General features: G+C 38.2%; 1 protein-coding gene across 6 annotated transcripts in view; it reads right to left on the bottom strand.

The window, feature by feature from the left end:
• DIP2C (DIP2 acetate--CoA ligase C (putative)) overlaps positions 1 to 22,071 on the bottom strand; it is a 292,787-nt gene that overhangs the window by 87,547 nt on the left and 183,169 nt on the right. For 5 of the 6 annotated variants that reach the window (XM_090143115.1, XM_090143117.1, XM_090143118.1 and 2 more), the window contains 6 exons: positions 18,766 to 18,891; positions 17,797 to 18,006; positions 11,939 to 12,070; positions 10,464 to 10,583; positions 9,345 to 9,542; positions 87 to 178 (listed from right to left, as the gene is read on the bottom strand). In XM_090143115.1, coding sequence (XP_089999241.1) covers positions 87 to 178; positions 9,345 to 9,542; positions 10,464 to 10,583; positions 11,939 to 12,070; positions 17,797 to 18,006; positions 18,766 to 18,891 — 878 coding nt within the window. The remainder of the gene's footprint in view (positions 1 to 86; positions 179 to 9,344; positions 9,543 to 10,463; positions 10,584 to 11,938; positions 12,071 to 17,796; positions 18,007 to 18,765; positions 18,892 to 22,071) is intronic. The other variant, XM_090143116.1, reaches the window with a different exon arrangement.

Raw genomic sequence — 22,071 nt, 5'->3', positions numbered from 1 at the left:
CCCTCTGCGCACCCCAAATACCTCAATCTCTCTTTGTTGACGTGGCATCTGAACTATTAGCAATTACAAATCACCGAGATACTCACCCTGTCTCCAGGTCGTACCATCGGCTCTTGTTTCGTGCCTAATTTATGTAGTATATTGTAAGCAACCTTCATACTTCTGGTCCAAAGTTTGCCTATTAACATAAAAATTGTAGAATTAATTGTAACATACTGCATGTGTTTTGCAAAGAATATCTCAGCAATAAAAAAATAGTAGGAAAATTTGTATGAATTTTCCAACTAACTGTGTTACCACTGCTGCAACTAATGGAAGTATTTAAATATGCACTGGATGCTTTCTTGAACTTCAAGACAGCAACATTTTTATACAAAAAGAAGAAAAAAAAAAAAAAGGAATAGTTTTCTTCAAGGCAAAAGTAGTTATCTTAATATGCAGCAATTGGATCTGAAATCCCAAAGTCAGCTGCTAGAAGTGGTTGGAATACCACAAAGTTGAGACATCTTATAAGCAAGCTGGACAAGCTGCATTTCAGCCCTGCATGATGGAGGGAGCTTCCCTCCATGAGTATGACTCGAGAATCGTGGCTGGTACTTCCCCCAGTTCAGCCCACCAAGGGTAAAGGGAAAGGAGTCCCGAGAAGAAGAAACAAGAAAAAAAACAAATCCAACAAACAGAAAACACCCCACAAACCGAAGGGGCACACTGAAGCAGCAGGGACCCTCTGATCCTTAGCACACCTGTATGCCATGTTTCACTTTTAATTATGGTCCTTATTCAGTCTAAATTGGCTTTTTCCTTTCCCCACCCTCACTTTCATTTGCTCCCAGGCATCCCTTCATTTTATCATCTCTCTCCTCCTTTACTTCATCTCTCCATCCCTGCACTTGGCTTATTCTCACGAAGACCTCACCCCAGTATTCTGTAAAGAAAAAATGACCTCATCAAGATGTCATCGGCCCCATTGTGCCTTTCATTAATCCTTCAAGTGACCAGCATATCTCAGCTATGCAGGCTCTTTCAGAGAGCCTTTGTTTACAGACCTCGTTACTTCCACCTGAACAACACCTAGCGTAGCAGACCTTGTTCTTGGCAGTCCCTCAGCTCTGTCCTGAAGCAGTATTCAGCCTGACAGTAACGAATCTTTAATTCATGCCCAACAATAACTTAAACGATAATAGGTTCTGACAACAGATTACCTATGGGCTTCAGCAGTTCAGGCTCCCAAACAAGCAGTAATTGCCATTTATAACTAAGTCAAGCAGTTGTTATAAGTTCCTCCACATTCTGGATATAAAATGCAATACTACTATATTATTTTAAGTGTCAATCTGATATATAAGTACTGTACAATGAGAAGGCCAGATTTTCTTTTTTAACTCTTAAGGAAAATTGGAAGGGTCACTGCTGCTTGTTATTGAGAAAGCCCTAAGTGCAATTACTTCTTGTGAAAATGGCAGTATTTTCTCAGCAAATTAAGCTTTGCCAAGTTTTTCACATATTTAAAACTGCTCCAGTATTTGGATGCTGAACTGCCTCAGTGTTCAAAACAAACACAAGTAAATTCTGTTCCACTGGAAACAGCATCAATACAGGAGTAGCTCTGCAGAATTAACCCTCATAACGGTACAGTATAAATACCTGCACTTATTGGAAAAAAGTCTTTAAAAGCATCTCTGTTGCAAAAGTCAACTCTTTGAAAGGATAAGCAAGTAGAATAAAAGCAAAGCATCTTAGAAAAGTAAACATTCCTTCTCTTAAAGGTTTCCAGCATAAAAGTTTCAGTGGTGATAATCTTAAAAGAACAATTAGTAGTGATACAGAAACATGGAGAATGGAAATTGAGAGCCTGGCAAAAGTCCTGAATTTGAAGAACCATCTTTACATAAAACACATTTGAGCTTAAAAATGAACTTTGAGATTTTAATACCTCATCTGAGAGATCTGAGATACATAAGGGGGTGCTGTGAAAATTCTACTGGAGACTAAATTTGTTACAAGTCCGAAATTTGAATTTGTGACATATTCACACTTATATTTCTTATATCAAAATTGCCGCCTTATGATATTTTCTTTGAGATCTGAACTCTGAATAGCTATTCCTATTAAAGCATTTATATGCATTCTTTCAGAAGTACATGGGTACACAGCACAACTGAACCAAGGAGGGCAGTTGGCACTGAGCTGTACTGGATCTGGAACACAGGGTCTCTTCTGCATCCCTCAGCACTTCCACAGCCCCAGCCCAGCATCTGCAGTCACTGCACCCAGTGCCAGCAGCAGAGGATCCCACCGCGCGCAGGGCGGCCATCTTGTGCACTGATCCCAGAGCAAACCTCACACAGAGCTTGACCTGGATTGCGCTCAACAGGAAGCTCGCCATTTCTCTTCCAGCTTCATTCCTGAAAAAAAAGGGCTGCAAAGCGAGCAGCAATGCAGGAGCTGGAGCCAGGAATGCGTGAGTCACCAGGGCCAGGCCTGCGCTGCTGGATGGGGTGCTGCCGGAGGCACACTGAGTTGTGTTTGCTTTGCCACCTTGGCCGTTCGGCCTGCCAGTTCACTGAGAAACACAAAGGGCTCCATGACCGCAGGACAAAAGCCCTCAGGAACAGAGGATGTTATAAAGAAGGAAATCTTTGAAGTGCTTCCTTCCTCGCTTCTGCCTAGGTTGCAATTCAGAGTAATTCTTCTTTTGCAAACTTGAGAGATTAGACATTGCTGGGAAACAGCTGATTGCTAAAATCTCTCCCGCAAATCCCAGTGAGGAGACCTTGCCTTGACCTCAAAAGGTGCGCATCTGCCCCGGGGCGGAAGGCAGCCCTGGACAGGGAGCAGCTGTGCTCCATCTAGGGCTTTCACCTCGTGATGGGCTGATCCTTGTGCAGGGGAAACCCACCACGAAGGCACGTGGCTGCAAAGGAAATCGTGCTGCTGGGGGTTGCTGAAGATATGGCCCTTTGTCGTCAGTTCAGCAGGCCTTCCTGAGATAAACATGCTGCCATCCATCTTCTACTAAGTTGGATTCAAGACGAGAGGGCAGAGGTAGGAGACTCAAGCAGCAGTTTCTGGCAGCAGGGGTTGAATCAGCCCACATCTCAGCTTATAACAGCAACACTGCTGTAGCAAACAATAAATCTTTGCTTTCCTGAAGTGATGGAAAGCAAGATCCAGGCAGGTACACCCACTTCCAGCACCACTGCTGCATCCAGAGCCTGTGGCCCTCCTTATATACACTAGCCTGCCTGGTCCAGTCCAAGTGCCCTCCTGTCTGCCTTACCAGGACATTCGATGCTTGCAGTATTTATTTCCCCTGGCTCTAACATCCAGCAGTCAAAGAATCATAGAATTGTTTGAGTGGAAGTAAACTTTAAAGGTCATCTGGTCCAACTTCCCTGCAATGAACAGGGACACCTACAGCTCCATCAGGTGCTCAGAGTCCTGTCCAGCCTGACCCTGTATGTCTACCAGGACAGGGCATCTACCACCTCTCTGGAACCCCATTTCAGTGCTTCACTACCCTTATTGTAAATAACTTTTTCCATACATCCAGTCTAAATCTCCACCCTTTTAGCTTGAAACCATTTTCCACTGTCCCATTGCAACAGATCCTGCTAAAGAGTCTGTCCCTCCAGTCTAATTTGAACAACTGTTTTCTTTAGTTTGAAAACCAAGGCTGGAGAGATCTGAGTGCCCAGTGGCACCATTAGGGTACTTCCAGAGGGGGCCAGGCTCCTGCACATACTGTACTGTGTCTGCCAGTCACACGCAGGTGTCCTGGGTAAAAGCCTGCAATAAGGACCTGTGTTTTTCAGTTTTCAGATCCACAACAATCTCTGAAACAAACCAAACTGTTTAGTTTCCAAAGAATCTCCTCAATTAATTTGTGAAAACAAGCCAAACTTGATAAAATTCAGCAAACGTACACCTGGCTACAAATTATGATCTTCTTACCTCTCAACAAGCTGTTTATTGTGGTGTTGGCTTCCAAAATCTTTCAAAACTTTACAAGACACTAAGAAATCAAGCTTTTCCCTGTCATTGCCTGACTTCTTTTTAACTGCCTCAGCATTTACCAAAACAAATCTCCTAATGATGAACACATCTTCCTTAGCCACTCCTGTCACCTGTCCCAAATATTGCTGCCACACCTGCAAGCCCTAGCAGTGTGTTCATGCAGTAAGGCCAAGTCACCTTTAATGCTCTTCCCACACTTGCAAACCAAGCTCACCATTCCCAGTGCCCAGCAAGTATCAGCAAGCACGTGATACGGCAGCTATGACTCTGAAGCTGAGCTGTGTCCTGCAGACATCGCGCATGCAGATAGCAGGAGTGGATGAAAAACATCACCTCACCTCCTGGCAGATGTGACAAACATTGTTAACGTCCATGTGGGGCAAATTTCTTTCTTTTTTTTTTTTGGTGTGTGTGTGTGTGCTGCTGGAATTACGATTTACTTGTGTAGCATCAACTCTATAGCAGCAACCACTTATTTTAAATGTCACTTGTAATCAGTCTTGTTCTATAACAGCCTACTCAGAGGGCAGTGTCTTTTACCTACAAAAATGTACAGGCTAGAGTGAATTAATAACTAGTCTCATCTGGTTAAGCAACACATTATGAGGGTAAAGGAAACCTCCAGGTCTTAAAAATCAAACAAAAAGGGAACAGTTGATAAAAAATATCTACTTTCTATGTGATACTATAGTAAATCCCTTTCCCTTCACAGATCAGTAGAAGGACTATACAGTTGTGTTGAATGTAAAGAAGGTTATAAGAGAAAAGCTGCAGAGGGAGAAAAATTGAAGACAAAACAAACCACAGTCTCCCTTATTTAATTCCATATGCTTTTAAGAAACACACAGCATTAACTCAGCAAAACCAAACTCGTGGTTGCTTACCAATCTCCGTGCACAGCAACTGCGAGACTGCCAAAACTTAACTGAAAATAATGTTGTCAAACATTCATTCTTTCAAGAACACAATATGACATTTCTTACATTAAAAAGAAAAAAGGAAGACATTAAATCTGGTATAAATGCAGACTTTCTAAAGCAATGAAGGTAAAAGGGCACTTTTTTCCATGCTGCAAAACAATAGTCACAGTTCTGCTGCTCTACTAACACTTTCTTCATAAATTAATTAGATCCATCCTAAGCAGCATGGGAAACAGTAATCTTTTTGGAAAAATATCCAAACATTTATTGCAGAGAATAAGAGCCTCAGGCACACTCAGAATAGAGGTAATATTGCTTTTACAGTGCTTGATATTCCAGTAAATATCACAATTTTGTAATACAGATTTTTTTTAATTTTCTTTGTCAAAGAACAAAAGTGTTAAAGCATTGAACAATCGTATCATTCATTGATAAGGACCTGGCTCTTATTACTCTCACCTCTGGAAGCAATGAGTCATTTCAGAGATAAGGACAATCTGGTTATGTAGCTACTTGGCTAGGAGCAGAGTTCCTTTTCTCCTCCTGGGAACTGTGGAATTCCTGACCTAGAGATCCTGGTCACAAGAGGACACAGGTGGCTGGGGTTTGCACGCCAGCTGCAGCACAGCTCATGGACGGCTATTTTTGGTCTCTTGTTGAGTTTCAACCATTTCAAGACACCCCACTAGAAAGTGTAGCACCATTGCTAAGACTGCATGACTTCGGCATCAAAATATTTTAAAGTAGAAGTGTTAGATTAAGGCAATGAGGTTTTCTGAATCAGATATAGTTAACTGGTACTTGTACTGTTGCCTTCAATAATGGTTACAATAAAAGAATTCAAAACTTGCTTATTCCCCAACTGCTTTTGGCTTCTTGCTTTTTCCCCAGGCATTCTGATCCTTCTCAGAATAATCATTCTACAGTCAGAAAAGTAGCTGTTATAGCATAAGTAGTAGATAGGATTTAATTGTCCTTTATTCATGTTTCTCTTCTAAGAAATCACTAAATGTTTCATTTTTAATACGAACAATACCAAAATCGGCTGCCTGACTGCTCTGATTAACTTTAAGTAAGAAATTGCCCTCCTTTTCCTCAAAGCATATATTAGGTTCCTAGTCAGAGTTCAGATATGCATACAGCCTTATAAAGACATATTTCCCTCCCTTATCTCAGACATTTCAGTTTATACATATTCAGTGATTTGATTTACAAAGGGATTGAGAATAACTTAACTAAGATGTTCTCCGCGTAACCAGGTTCCCAGAGGAACAAAATATTTCAGAAATAAGTAATATTCATAGCGTTTCATTCACTAGAAAGAGTTTAAGAGCTCTGAGTACACTGAGTAACAATTACAATTGGGACACTGCAAATAATTTCAAGAATTTAAGCAAATCATTTAAAAAATTTGTTTTAAACATCAAGTCTGGAAGAAGTGCAGCCATTAACTTCTTCTATCTACAATCCAAACATGCTTTGGAGGACATAAGTTAGGAAAATATGGTGAAAAATCATCTCACAGGAGATACAAGGAATTAAAAATTACATAAATTCCTACGGAGGAACGGGAAGGCAGAGATTATTTTAGCCTAGAGCTGGAAGAATAACTTCTTTAAACTCATTGTCTCTGTGAAAAATGACCTGCAATGTTTAGACACTGAATGGCTGCACAAAACTGAAGAAACACCTAGGTCATTTATGATACTCGGGGTACAGCCCAAGAGACAGGCAGGAGAGCAATATTATCTATGTTGATCAAGAAAGGAGGAGTTGAAAATGCTTGGTGTGAAGGGAATTAATACTTTTGCTCAGCCATAATGTGATTTAGCTGACAGCTACAAATCTGTCACAGAGACATCCCTGGAACTCAGACTGGAGAGAAAGAAAGAGGTCTAGAATAGGCAGGTAAACCTGGGATCCCTTCACAAGAAATAGGAAAAGATGCTTTATATAAAAGAAGTAGGGAAGAAAAGATATCATGCAGAATCCTACTCCTGCTCAGAAAGCTGAAGGATGAATAAGAGATGACATGCAGACATGGCAGAGGATAGGAGAGGAGATTGAAGGGGTAGCAGTAAAGAGTAATGGTAATGAAGAAGTTCAATGTAACATGCCAAGAGCAAACCTCTCAAAACTTGTAATTATTTTTTAAAATTTTGAGTATTTATCAAAATTGTGAAAATGTGAAAAACACCGTAATGGTGTTTCTATTAATTGGCAAAGAACACAAAAGAAACAGTAAGATACAAACTCAGTGGCTACTGGAAGGTCTTGGTGTTGGTATTTTAAACTTTTAGTCAACTGATAAAAAGAAATGCTGGCAAAGTCATATTGATACCACATGGTAGGATTGTGGGTAGACTCCTCTTTCAAAAGTTTATTACCACAGGGGCAGTGGAACAATTCACAGGGAAAAAAAAATATGCTTGTGAGTTCTTTACTGAGATCAAGGCTTAATTTCTTTTAATGTTCAATTTCTTAAGATGCCACAATTGCTAGAAAATAGCACAGAACCAAAACGTGGCATTATTACAGCAAAATCACTTATAAAGTCACAAATAAAATGACAAATCTGTAATAATAATGATCTTACAAAGGCAGTTGTAAATTAAGAAAATTAGTAAAAAAAATCATGATGTGTAATGCCAAAAGGTAAGAAAAAGAATGTCAGCTTGAAATACAGCTAGCAGATAATTCACTCCATCTTCTATGAACTGTGATTTCTCATTTCTTTTATATATTAAAAAAAAAAAAAAAGAAAAAGACTTTTTTTTTTTAACCTTGGGAAACTATTAAAAGGCAACAGAAAAAATAAGCACAGCTAAATGACAGTAATGAAAAAAAGCTTTTGTCTATTTTTTTCTGAGGATTTAGACAGCTCAGAAGAGATGTTCAGGAAGAGATAGCTTAGGAAAGGGGAAGAAGCTAGGAGGCTTCATGAGCCCTTTGGAGGAGCTCTTCAGGTTGATCTGTTCAGCTCACTGCCCTTCAGCAGAAGTAGGACATATGCTCTGACTCTGGACAGAATCCCATATTCAGAAATGGTCTGATTCTCACTAATATCTTCATTTCCAGTCCTGTCAAACTTATTTAGGGCATTCAGTAGATGATATGAATAGCTCTTCTGCAAACATATAATTGCAAACTTAGAAATTCTTTTCTATTTCCAAGTAAATGCCCTTAAGGAAAAAAACCATTGATCAGTGGTGAATCGTGTGCCCCCTAATTGAAGTAACTTCTTAACTTCGAGGTACCTGAGGGAAAATGTTTCATGCATGACCTTCAGTTCCTAAAGTTCTGGTATGTTTTAAAAGCTTCTAACTGTATTTGCAATCCCAAACTTCTTTTCAGCCAAGGACCATCACTCAATCTAAATCTTGAATGGGAAGGAGCATGCAGCACTGAACAATACCTCGATGTCACAGTATGTAAAAATATTCTCTGCACAGAATATTTCTTATTAATATATTCTCTAGGTCCCTGAGAAGACAGAAATAACAAAAAGCAAAATCATTTTTATATCCATACCAATAACAGACAGAAATGTTCTGGCCTGCTCTCAAAGTTTCATGGTTATTCCTAATAATCCCTTTGAATATAACCTAAAAGTATCCTTAAATTCTCAAAATTAGGAGCTATTTGACAAAGATAACCCTATGCTTATTTCCATTTGGCCTTTCTTGGTACGAAGAACACACTGAAATACACCAACATTCCAAAGATCACATGAAATAGGTCTTGGCAAATCTATTTCAAGAATCACAGAATCACAGAATCAAAGGGGTTGGAAGGGACCTCCAGAGATCATCAAATCCAACCCCCCTGCCAAAGCAGGTTCCCTACACCAGATCGCGTAAGTAGGTGTCCAGGCGGGTCTTGAATACCTCCAGAGAAGGAGACTCCACAACCTCCTGGGCAGTAAGGGACTATGTTTGCTAGCTTAACAACTATGTACCACAAGAAATAATTCATATTACACTTACTGCAATAGCTGTAGAACACAGGAAAAAAAGTCCTATTTTAACTTCTTCAGGAAGCTGTTAAATTTTTTATACCAGGTTCTGCTTTTTCAAAACAAAACTTGGAAATATCCAAGGGCAATAGATTTAGACCTTAATCTTCAGGAAAATCTGCCCTACTATACATTTTTATTTAAAAAGCAGTTTTAATTTCCAATCTATCACTCTATGGATGTATCAGCTCCTCTTTGTATAATAATTCATAATATAACATCTCTGAAACTCATACTTGAACACCAACAGCTTAAGAATTTTTTTTACCCTACTCAAATATGGAAAAGATTTATAATTTGAGTGATTTTTTCACTATACATTTATATATTTACTATACATACAGACACTATGTACTATACATAAAAGCACAAGGAATGCAAAGAATGCTCACCGTAAGTGAGAATATACAGTGGTTTTCCATTTGTATCCATAGTGGTTAGGCAAGGAGCTTTCGGTGAGATGGTCCCCCATCGCTGCAAAGCTGCTTCCAGAGAAGGTGGCCAGTTTGTAACCACACCTAATTGTTCCCCACGCATAGCCAACATCTGAGCTCCTTCTGGCTTTGGCTGGTTTGGATCTGGCTGTTGAACTTATGATTATGAAAAGATATATACAGTTACCATGTAAATTCTATACCTTGTGTACACCTGTGTAACCAAGAGAATAAGTTACCTTTGCAAAATTTCCTGAAAATAATGGTGTTAGAAGGTCTTGAGAAGTAACAGAGAAATAAAACAGAGTAACATTTAACTTCAATAGAGATCAAGCAACTGATACACCTTAGGAATGCATTTCTTTACACTAGCCCTACAAGCAGGAAAAGAAACTGCTGAGGCAGCATGCATATATTCATCAACTCTTCTTTATTCCTAAAGAGAGATGGAGAATACTTTTTCCTGTCAAAAACTCAATAATAAGATGTACTGTAGAACTACTGAAAAATTGTACTCCAGTTAGTCATCAGTAACATATCAATTTAAGTAAGGCTTTGTTAGAACATTCTCATAACCTGCTACAAAGACTATTTAAATCACCATATCATGACAAATCTTAATTCTCAAAGCATTGGCCTCCTTAAAAACAAATTTCCATTTATTGACTTTATCCTTGTTTCTATCTTACAGTTTGCTCATTTTTTTTTTATGCTCCTCTGTTACACAAAGGATGTGTAAAACATTTCACATGCTCCTGCACTGACAGGTTTTCTCACACTGGTGTTTAAAAGAAATGGCCATAATTCACAGCTGAACACTCTCAGAGCAAAGCCTTCCCCTGCTCTCTTCTGCACATACATGGCAAGCAGAACCACAAGCAAACAACAGAGACTTTTGATTCTACTGTACTATATCCAAGCTCACTACAAGCAGATTCCACTGAATATCAACGCTTTTTGGTACTTGCCAGTACAAGGAGGGCTTACTTAGCTTTCTAGGAAGTCAATGTGTGAGACAAACATTTGACAGAGTTTTAATAAGAGATCCCCAAACCTTTTGAAAAACAGTCATTTTACCTTCTAACAATTCCTCAAAGTCATCTACAAAGAACTCTCGTAATGGTGGTCGTTTGGGCCGTTTTAGTGTATTGACCAGCTGCTGAATCTTTGCTGACACTCTGCTGCTCACTGGTACTCCTGCAGGACAGGGATCAATGGAGACATCAGTCGATGGCTACGCTGAACACCACCAGAGGTTAAGTGGGGTAAGAAAAGGGCTAGGACTGCAAGGCCACAACTACAGTTTCATGCCATCTTGTGACTGCAACTCAAGTTAGGTATTCGACATTAAGACATTAAGATCATTTCAGCATAAAGGAATAATGATGTCTAGTATAAATAAAAACAATACAATAACATTAGAGTGAGCTTGCAAAGTTAGAGGGGAAAAGCACACAGACCAGGAGAGAGAAGCACAGTGAAAAAACACTCTGTACAGTGAATGCTGGTAACTTCAGAGAACTCTTCTAGGAGGTAAGAAGATGGGTAGTGGCTCTCCCCATGATTACTGGTTACACCAACATTGACTGACAAGAGTACTTCAGCAGACAGCAGCTCTGCAAGGAGTGTGGCTCATAGGCTTTGCCTCATCATTATTCTTGGTTGCTCTTAACACCATACTGGACATCTGTCCAGTATCCATCTTCAACGTGACCGACATCTTTGTATTATTTCAGCATGACCCTGTATTCCCCAAAAGTCCCTACAGCCAATTCCATCAGCCAGCAATCTCCGACAGCAGCATGCTTGTCCATACATCACTTTGAAAAATACAATTATGAACAGCAGCATGGGGCAATGGGTGCTTTTATAACATAATCCCACCAATCATCTCCCCCCTTCCCCTTCCCTGGTAGAGTGCAAAACCTCTCTAACATTCATGTCACCTGATCCTGAACTAATAGTTTTCTGTCACTGCATTGCAGAAATTTCAACTTTCCACCCTTCTGTAAGGCTGGCTATTACTTTTCTACCAACTGGTTTTTATAGCTGAAGCTGCTATGTTTAGATGTAATACACTTGGTCAACAATTCCACACTTCACTGAGATATGGTTTAATATGTTTTAGAAAAGAGGAGTAGTAAATAAGAAAGGGTTTACAAATAACTGTTTTTCAAAAAAAAAAAAAAAAAAAACACTCAGAAAATGAAACTTCAAATAGGACACTTCTTAAGATGTAGCCATCCTATCATGTCATATTCTTGGCCCTTTAAAAAACAGCTGAGCTGTGATAAGAGCAGAAAAGCAGATCTAGAGAGATCTGCTGCTTTCATTTGCCAAGCAATTTCTACATGGAATCAGCTCTGTTGATTAAGAAATATTTCTCTATGTCACCTTCATGTATATCAGTTTATTTTAGGACTCCAAAGATGCTCTAACTTTTTACATGTCTTTATGTCACAACTGTCCAGAAGAAACAGTGAGCAGACACATACACTAACTTTTGAAGATTACAGTGTTCAAAAAGAAAGCAATTTCAATTTATGACATACCGTCACCGGTTTCCATAAGTTCAGCATTTCCATACTTTGGTGCCACTCGTGCTGTTGATCCTTGTGGTCTTTCTACTTGTATCGAGTGTTCTGAAGTGTAAGTGGTAACATCTGGAGGGGCAGAATGATTTTCTGTGAAAAACAAGTTAAAAGGTTTAACCATGTACCTCTAGTGTTGAAGGGCACAAAAACAAAAGGGAGAAGAAAGAGCATTTGTTATTTTTTATTTTCAACATTCAAACAGGCACTGAAATTAATGCACAAAATGAATGTATTCAACTATAAAGTACATCATAATTTTAATATATCAGGTTTCCTTTGATTAAAACAAGGGCCATATATCTGCAAGCATGCAAGCAATAAGCTAAAAAAAAAAATGATATAATTAGGTTGTTGGTTCTACACCTACATTTATAATTTTATACTATACATAATTTTATACTAAGTTAAATTTTGAATATGTCAATTTTGTTTAAGAAAGAAAATCACTGGTTAGTTAAGAAAAAAAGAAAAACCAATACAAGCACAGCAGGATTGGATCTAGGGGAAAGAAATAAAGTGGAAAGAAACATGAACTTTACATTCTGCATGGACACTTGCTTGTCTACTATTTTTAGACAGAGCTATTTCAATTCTTCCGCACAACAAAGGCTTGCCTTCCAGAAGGCAAACACAATTTGATCTGACTCATTCCAGTACTCCTAAACAATTCCACAGAGCTAATCTTTCTCTTTCATAGCCTGATAGCTCAGCATGCAATCACAGTTTGTTTTCGCATGTTTTCAGGTCTCAGGGTCTATTACCTACATATTGTGTACTATTTTTACCCTTTGTCTAATAATTTTTTCCATGTTTTTATCAGCATTGGGTAGATGGAGATAAATACCATGAGCAAACAACTCCTCCTTTATTGACATAAATGATCCCCAGCAGCCTCTGAGCTACAAAACAAGATAAGTCTTCATATTGCTGCCAATGAAGTGAAGAGAAATGCTCTCCATTTTATAATAGGGAAGCCTTTAAGATACAAAAATTCTGGAAAAATTACATATTACATTCAAGATGCACTTTTTAATAAATATCTTCTATAAGTATTATGGTGCCATAAATCCACTGTAACACCAACTTCCACAACAAAGAAGTTTTATCTGAAATGTAACTATCAAGCATTTCTATGGGTCTTGAACTTTGGGTCATTGAAATTCTTGTGCATTCAATCACAAATTCATGCACCATCAGCAGAGAAAAACAGTCTTCATAGCTATAAATACAGTAGACAGATGCTATATTAGATGCCTATTTTTGCATATGTCAAATTTGAATGCAGAATTTGACAGAATATCATTGTAAAAAATTAAAATGATATGATTTTAAATTTGACAATCATCATGAAAAATTAAAATGATATTAATGTCTATAGTTGTTATTTAATGTTCATATTCAAGAATATCACAAACACTGCTGCAAGTGGTTGAAGAAAATATGAGATGTTTTACTGTGCCACTCAAAAATATTCTGCACCCTACATGTGCCCATTTGAGCCTTTTGATTCTGATCACATCCACTCTTAGCATTTTACTGAAAGAAGACTTTATATTGTGTATAAGTGACCAACTGAAGTATAATAGCTTGGACCGTGAAGCTTATACTGGTAATTATTTGAATAATGTCTTCATTTTAGACATCTTGTCATTTATCAAGTGTTTCAGACTCAGCACAATTTTTGCCCTTTCTTGCTAAGTGGCAGCGTTTTATAGATCGCTATCGAATTACCCAATAAATAAGTCAATTAAAAAATGCTGATGTTTATCTTTTTATCTTCTACTTATAATGCTCTTTTGCTTTGCAAAATTGAGAGAGGAACGTGACTAAGAAAAGAATTGTACTTAGTCAGCTATTAGAAACACGAGAAATTGTTTTTTATTAGCTATAATTGTTTACATCTCTCCAGCAAAACACTTCCATCTTTGAGAGTTTACAAGGCAAACTGGATCTGAGTTGAAGTATCTCCTTTCAGGTTTTAACGTTGATAAGATTTCTTTAATGCACAGGAGAGAAGACACATGACCTGTAGCAACACAGAGCAGAGATGCTTTCCCTTTAGATCCATACAAATGAAATCAAATATTTCTTTGTAACACGTGGCACTAGCAGGGTGAAATAAAATGAGAAAGAAGAGTCCCGTTCTTGTGTAAAAAGGCTTCCTTTTGAAGAAGCACCACTGGCACCTGAAAGTACCACAAATGAGTCCTATTCCCTACACGGTCACCACTGGCTGGCCAAAGAATGGGGTCTTAGCACAGCTGCTACATCTGCTACCTACATTTCTATTAAGAAGAATCCTTATCTTACAGAAGAGGAACAATAAGGCTTGTCTTGCCCACTTTCTGTGTAGGATCTGCTAAACAGATGTCTTATCATGGCAAGATCTACAGCTGTAGATTTCATCCAATACACTTACAAATCTTCAGTCAGTTCCCCTCTCAGAGTCAGGCTTGGAGCAATAAAAATCACACAGACAAAAATTTGGTCTCAATGACTTCTAAAGAAAATGTTAATTATTACTTTATGTGAAATGTATTCTGTTTGAGTAGAACAGTCAATGCAGGCTTAGATAATCAACACAATCTGGATAAAAATGCTTGGTCTTATGTCAGGTATCCAGAAGTAATGTTTGAGGTTTAGTTAAGAATAATCATCCTGATATTTCTGCTGATGAAAAGGTAGAAAACAGTGACAGCTGCATGACTTCAAAGAAGTTTCTCCATGAAACACACACATTCTTGCACCTCCTCTCCCTATCTACTCCAATATTCCTGCTGTAGAAGATCACAGACCGAACAGCTGTTTCTAGTTAAGATTCTCCATTTCTGCCACTGGAGTCATGCAATCTAAGCCATTTCTTGAAAATGAGAAAGAAGCAATAATTCAGAACAGAGTCATGTAGGGACAGAGGGTGTATGTTGACTGAATCCCATGATCAAGGAGAAGCAGAGAGGTAGAGTAATACTTTCCAATGGAACACTGGAAGCACAGAAAGCACTATGAATTTGGAGTCTCCAGGAATTCGAAGAACATCCCTACAATGCTGTACTTATATAGTCGTAGTGTACTATACATCAGCTGACTTTTGCTTGTATGAATAACATCCAGGTGACAGAGGCTATTTTAAACTAGTCTTTTGTATCATAAGTTGATACTCCTCAGATCACATAAGGATTTTAAGGTTGCCAAAGATCTATCTTTCATGCCTTACGGCACATGTTTTTATATTAGTTTTAACAGAAACTTATATAGCCTTTAATTTGAATTGAGGTCTTTGATTTTCAAACAGAAACATATAAAGGAAACATTAAGAGTACCTAAAAAGATCAAAAGTTTAAAGTGAGATATTCAACAGTTCAATCTATATAAATTTATAACCACAAGTAAGCAGTGTGTGATTATCACTACACAAACTTTCTGAGCTCTGAGATGTGTTTTCTGACCTTGATTTTCATTAGGTTCAAAAAATTCAGAAAAAGGAAAATTTACAGACCTTATGAACACATAAAGCACTGACTCAACGATGCAATGAGGATTAAATATTTTTTACAGCAGACACTCTAAGTTCAAGAGTTACCCAACACAATTTTGAAATCTATGCCAAGCTAGAGATTCTCCCTTTAGTCTAGTACTTTAGTCTAGTACTCAAGTCTAGACACTTGAGTATCTTGAAGGTGAGGTTAAGCATTTAAAGGGAATCCATCCTATATTGGACCTTTAACCACAACAGAGTAACAGAAGCCACAAAATTAAACAAACAGTATAACACAGAACACACATAATAGCTTATGAAAATTATTTAAATATCCACAAAGATGAACTTTGATTACATCACAGTCAGAGCTTCGTATCAAACCTCTTCTCAGGACTACATCACAGCCGTTTCACTAGAAAAAGCTTCTTTTCAATCTGCACTGCACTCTGGAAATCAATGGAGGGCTTCTGTTGCTTACCATTAAAGGGCTTTCCTATTGGCCCTTAAATTTGTACTTATCAAAATTAGCATGTTCAGAGCATGGCTATATATCTCTACGCATTTACAGACATTTTCTCTTGTGTAGGCTGATCTGTCGCTGGAGAACAACTCCCCAGACCAAAAAGACATCAAGCCATGGGAATATGCCTCAATTATCATCTGTGCAGCTTCTGTTACTTTTTCCAATGAGCAACAAAGATTGATGGTAACCTTAAAATCACAGTCTGAAGCTGTTAGCAAATATCAGTTACATTTTCTATCCAAATGACCTTTACATTCATACGTCACAACTACTGTCCTACTAGTGAAGCCATTTAATGTATCTTATCGTCAGAATAATAGTATACATACACTGAGGTAAGTTTATCTATTTCCTTCAATTGAGAGACATTTCCAGTCAACAAAAAAGAAAAAAAGTAAAAGTAGTGTTTTGCCTCTTCCACAAAATACTGACAACTTAATTTAGTTCTAAAAATGCTGTATTATTTACCGCAAACTCAGTGATTATGAAAGAAGACTTACTGTGCTGGATTTAAAATTACTGAAATGTCACACTCTAAAGAAGCTATATTTAAAGACATATTAAGACCTGGTGTGTGAGTAACCTTTTAAGAGTTTGGATAATTTTAATTCTGTACACTATAATTTCCTCTAGCATTTTAAGATGAAGTCAGAGAAAATAACCAAATGCAATGATTAATGTGTCCAGGAGTGCATGTATTTCTGTAACAAGGTTCTAAGCTATTCATTTAGCATGAATTTAAAAATACAATACAATTTCTTCCTCTGTCTGCAACTCAGCAATTCCACATCATGGTGAAAGGATTACTCATCTGAAAATATAGGTGTTACATCAAGCTATACTTGATATATACAGCATATAAAATCAGGAACATTTCAGGTGTTTTCATGCATCTCATTACATATACTTGAAAAGGAAAATTCAGCCAAGGAACACTCAAATAAAAAATTGCATTTAGTATGTGCAACAGAATGCATTTAGTATGTGCAAGTACCCACGTTCTTGATCTGTTCCAATATAGAGTTCACCAGCTTTTTAGTGACAGCCCAATAAACAGCCATAGCAAAAATGCACCCAAAGCAAATGCTTCACATGATTAACAGCAGTTACTGGAGAATGAAGGGAGAACAAGTCTTGCTTTCCATATGGCTAATCTAATACCACATTGTTCAAATGAAGACTAATGGCAATAGCTCAGTGTCCAGAAACAGTTAATGACTGTGAACTTCAGGCCCATAATGGAAATAAAGTCTTAACTTCATAGGATCTTTCCAAAGGATACAGACAAGCTATCAATAATCATACCAGCTCCCTTTTTTAAAGGAATATAATAATCTTTCTCAAGGGTTATAATAGTTAGATATTCCAGCCCAAGTATTCCAAATTCCATTAACAAGATCTACTCTTAACAGAGAACTACCAAAAATCACTCAAGCTATGTAATCAAACTACTGAAGATGTAGGAGAATCTCATGTGCAAACAATCCCTAATGCTTCATGCACTAATTTTTCTTACTTTAGTGCTAAGTAAAGAAATTCATGTGAATGCACATTTAGGATATTTGGGAGCCAATAAGTAAACCATGCTAGTCATAGTAGAAATTTACCCCTAAATCTTAATTGCTTTCTTTTCAAAATTAAGAACATAGGAATAGATTTCCATGTTAAAGATGTGAACTGAAAAGAAAAAAAAAAAGAGGAAGGAAGAAAAAACATAAGAAAGACTTTTGTAAGGTTTTAAATGGCAGCATCAGCTGTCTGTGAGGGACAAAATTCACATTAAATTGAAGATACTGAAAACGTCGGTATACTAACCTATATGTGTTTGAGCCATAACATCAGCTAGTCTGTGTGCAGCACCACTGCCTCCACTTTGTGTCGAGGAGGAGGAAGTGGTTGACGTGGTAGAGCCATGGATTGCTTGACTGATCCAATGTTCCATGTTTATACTCCCCTGACTCGAGGTAGGAGTTCCCTGGGAGTCGCCCTGCACAGAGCCTTCATCTTCTGATCCAGAAGAAGTATCTAATAATTAAAAACAGCCTATTACTTACCATGCTTTTATTTGTTTGAATTAGAAATAAGGCACATTCATGTCACAAATCCGAAGAAAAACTTGTGAAGGCAATCTTTTCTTATTGTGTTTGCCATTAAGAAAAACTTGTGAAGGCAGGCAGACACAATAAGATTGCAATACTGCAAATCCTGAAACTAAAGTCAATTGTGAACTGTGCACTGAGAGCTTTCCCACACTAACACCATGGCTCGTGTATTATCCTATGAAAATAAAGTTTCTTCCTTTATCATGCAACTTGAGATCTTCTACAGATCTCCAACTGCATATTAACAACAGAGAACACTTTCCCAAGCTCACTCCAGAGTCTGTAAAAAGCCCACCCATCAGTAAGAAATTGAGCCCCAGCTGATTCTGACTATGTAGTAAATTCAAAGAGAGGTGGTACAACAAATCATAAAGGTAACTGTTAAGGAATAAACCAGAAACATGGAAGATACATTAATCACGTATCACATCAGAAGTCTGCCATATTTAGTGTCTCTTAAGTTTAAAAAGATGTTAGTTCAGGTAACATCAAGGGCAAAGCAATCATAGAAAGCGTCTCCGTTGACTTTTCCTCTTCTCCTCTTCAAACACACCTCAATGTTAAGCTCACCGTGTTTTGGACAATATTGTTATTACTATCTATGGAAATATGCTATCAGTTCATAGCAACAAAAGGAAGTGTCTAAAACTTTTTCATAAAATACACAAACAAAAATGTTCACCTGGAGGTGTATAGGCATCCATTGATGTTTGCACCACCAACGAACGTCGTTTTGAGGGCATGGGGACGGCCATTTTCCTTTCTTTATGTTTAGCAAGGGCTGCTTGAACTGCTTCTGTGTGGACATCTGGAAGGAAAGAGAGAATCAAGTCAATGTTCAAACAGAAAAAAAGCTGTGCATTCAGCACATCCACACACAGGTTAGTTTGTACTCCAGCAATGTTGACATTGACAGCACCTATGAGGTGATGAATGCCCAGGAACACAGGGGATCTAAAAAGGCCTGCACCAGTACTCCTCATGGTAGAAGAAAACGTAAAAGTGAAGAGTGCTGTGCCAGCAAATAAGTGCTTTGAGCTGTACCATTCTCCCAGAACACTTGCACTGTTTGAAGAGTAGAAACCCTGCTTCCTTAGAGCACACCTCATCTTAATAGTGTATTAAAAGAAGTTGGTACTTCAGCAACAATCACTGTTTTCATTGAGAGTATGGTGTATAACATTGTTTTTGAAATGAATGAGGTTTCTAATTTATATAAAAGTCACACAAATGGACTGAATGGGAACATTTGCTTGAATGGTAAGAGGTTCAAAGTGTTACAGCAACAATGGCAGCAAGTCCCCCATTCCCAAATCCTTCTCTTCCCTGACACTCGCCTTGAATAGTGACAAAAAAAAAAGTTCCATGACAGCTGGCCAGAAATGCAATGAGAACCACAAGCACTCTGAGCATGAGTCTTCTGCCTCACAGGTAAGTTATACGTACTCAGCTGGGATCAGCTGGATCCAAGTTTGCAGCAGGTCCACTTCTCCAGTGGACTTCCCCAGTACAGAGTTTCTTGACACTTCATACATACATGCAGCTGTCTGCTTTCCCAGGTTAGAAAAAAGCCATTTACTATGTGTAAAATATATCAATAACGTGTTTTGATAATTACCTTGTTTGGTGCAAATCTATTAATTTTTGCAAGTATACCTGAAAAAAGCCTGACTTTAATTTAATATCTTGCCCTATTTATGTATTTTGATGGTCTTGGGAAAGATGTTCATCAAGAGACTAAGCAAAACACACGGTACACAATAGAAGTCACTGGTGGTTAAACAGCTCGCACACAGTGACCGTCTGGCACATGACTGGAAGAACATCAGATGATGCCTTTTCACCTATTGCTTATAGCTGTAAGAACTGCAGCAACAATTATGTGCACAGCTCAGCTAGGTCCGGTGGTGAAATAATAACATAGTGATGTGGGTCTAATCCAGAGCAATCCACCTCTGCTGCCTCTGCTTGTAGGTGGGCAGCATGAAACCATTTCCTACTCCTGTGGAGATGCAGTGGCAGCTCTGACTGGGCAGTACTCCCTGAGAAAAGCAAAATACAAGAGGAGAGTATAATGTGTACCAACATTACTTAAAGAGCTGTTAATTGGACCACTCAGTCTATGTGTCCTGCTGTACACAGACAGAGAAGGATGACTGGAAGCATTAGATGACACATACTGCTGCTAAGCCACAATGGCTCATCTGTAATAATGCTCCCTAGCTTCCGCCAGGGCTTAAGCACCTCTCAGTGACAGCCTGCAGGGAAGAGTAAATCTAAGAAGAGCTATAGCAGCTGCTTCTGTTTTTTGCTTTTGTTTTAAGCTGTAAAGAGAATAAGTATATCAATGCAAGACAAGCAAGAAGAGCTGGAAAAGCACACTCAACAATAGAAGAGCCACTAGGCTGACAGACTGAGACAGGGGAAGATGACAATGCTAACATCACACCAGAAACATTTCTCTCCTGTGAAGTCCCTGTTTCAAAGCAAAAAGTGTAAATTCTTTCTTATAATTAAAATCTGATGAAAAGTTTGATGGGAAAAATATCAGACTAAGAAAAAAAAAAAAAAAAGCAATGTAACTCTTTACCCAGCAGCATGTCCTCAAGATAAATTCCTGCCTGCTCACTCCACACCAATCCCATTCATGTGCACAGGACTGAACGTGCTCACTGATAGCCTGAATTTCTTACCCAGCAAATGGGAAAAATTCTTGGTTTTCACTCAAAGGACGGAAATCAGATTTCAAGCATCAAAATTGACCTTCTCTGAATTTTTTTTTTTTTTTTAAAAACCTCTGGAGCAATTTTCTGAAGAGAATAAATATTGCTGATCAAGACAGGAGGAATTACTTGTGTTTTATTGGATTTGGGATTCTTGGGTATTTTTTGCTAGGAGGATGTGAGGATTGCTACAAGGAGAGAGATGAGGTGTAACCATCAAGTTCTTAAAAAGTTTTTTTAAAGGAAGACCACTGAAAAAAATCATTATTAAAATGCTTATTGACAGCTGGATGGTGAATTCTAACTTGCACATTCTTGGATTTCTTTTAAATTCTTTTTTGATGCACAACGTATGATGGCAAACCCCTCAGTCTAATTAAAACACACTTTGCAGGGTTTTGATTTTCAAACAAGTCCACAAGAGTCCAGGAATTGAATTGTTTTCTTAATAAAGCACATGCCTGATTTGTTTATTTGTAATGCTTTACTGTGGAATAACTCAAACTGGGCTGCTACAAAAGAAATGAAAAGCAGGAAAGCTAAAACAATGGAAAAGATAGAGAACTCAGACTAAGCAATAGGGAAGCTGGGGAGAAGGATTCCTCACACCTGCTCCTGGCTCAGCCTGCTAGGCTGACTGTTCTGATTGCTCAGAGCCAGGAGGTTACCAAGAGAGGACAGGAGGTACATCCAGAAAAGCCTATGGACAAATAGATCAGGTGGAGAGACTACCAGCAAGACTTTTGGGAGAGAGAAAAAAAGGCAGCAGAAACAGTCCAGCTTGGGTGAAAACTCTTCTGATGTCATTCAATCCCAGAAATCAAAATTATTTTGGTGAAATAAAATGCAACTAAGTACCTAAAAACAGGCTAAAGATAAGGTAGAGGGAACAAGATAATACACTGCATAGTCTTCTTTTTGAATGAAAAACTATCAATGGGTTCTAAAGGTGCTCTGCAACCCGTTTTGACAGTCTTGTATAAAGTTGGACTTGTTAACATACAGAACTGAAGCCATTCACACCAAGAGACTTGGTCCCAAAGTCCCAAAGAAAGCAGAGAGATGGAGAGCCAGACTGGTACTTAACAATTACAACTGAGAACAACACACTGCTTCCAACACTTCTACCCTATAACCAAGGGTTGATGACTAGAATCTAAGCCAGATATGAGCCTGTGAGAAAGTCTGTTCCCACCAGTATCAGCTACAGGGATGCATTTTTCATATATATGCTTTGCTTTTATGTAGGTTTTTTGTTTGCACTC

Source organism: Phasianus colchicus, chromosome 6, assembly GCF_987193195.1.
Source record: "Phasianus colchicus chromosome 6, bPhaCol1.hap1.1, whole genome shotgun sequence".
Taxonomy (NCBI): Eukaryota; Metazoa; Chordata; class Aves; order Galliformes; family Phasianidae; genus Phasianus; species Phasianus colchicus.
The sequence above is the reverse complement of the archived record's forward strand: the minus strand, read 5'-3'. Positions and strand labels throughout refer to the sequence as shown.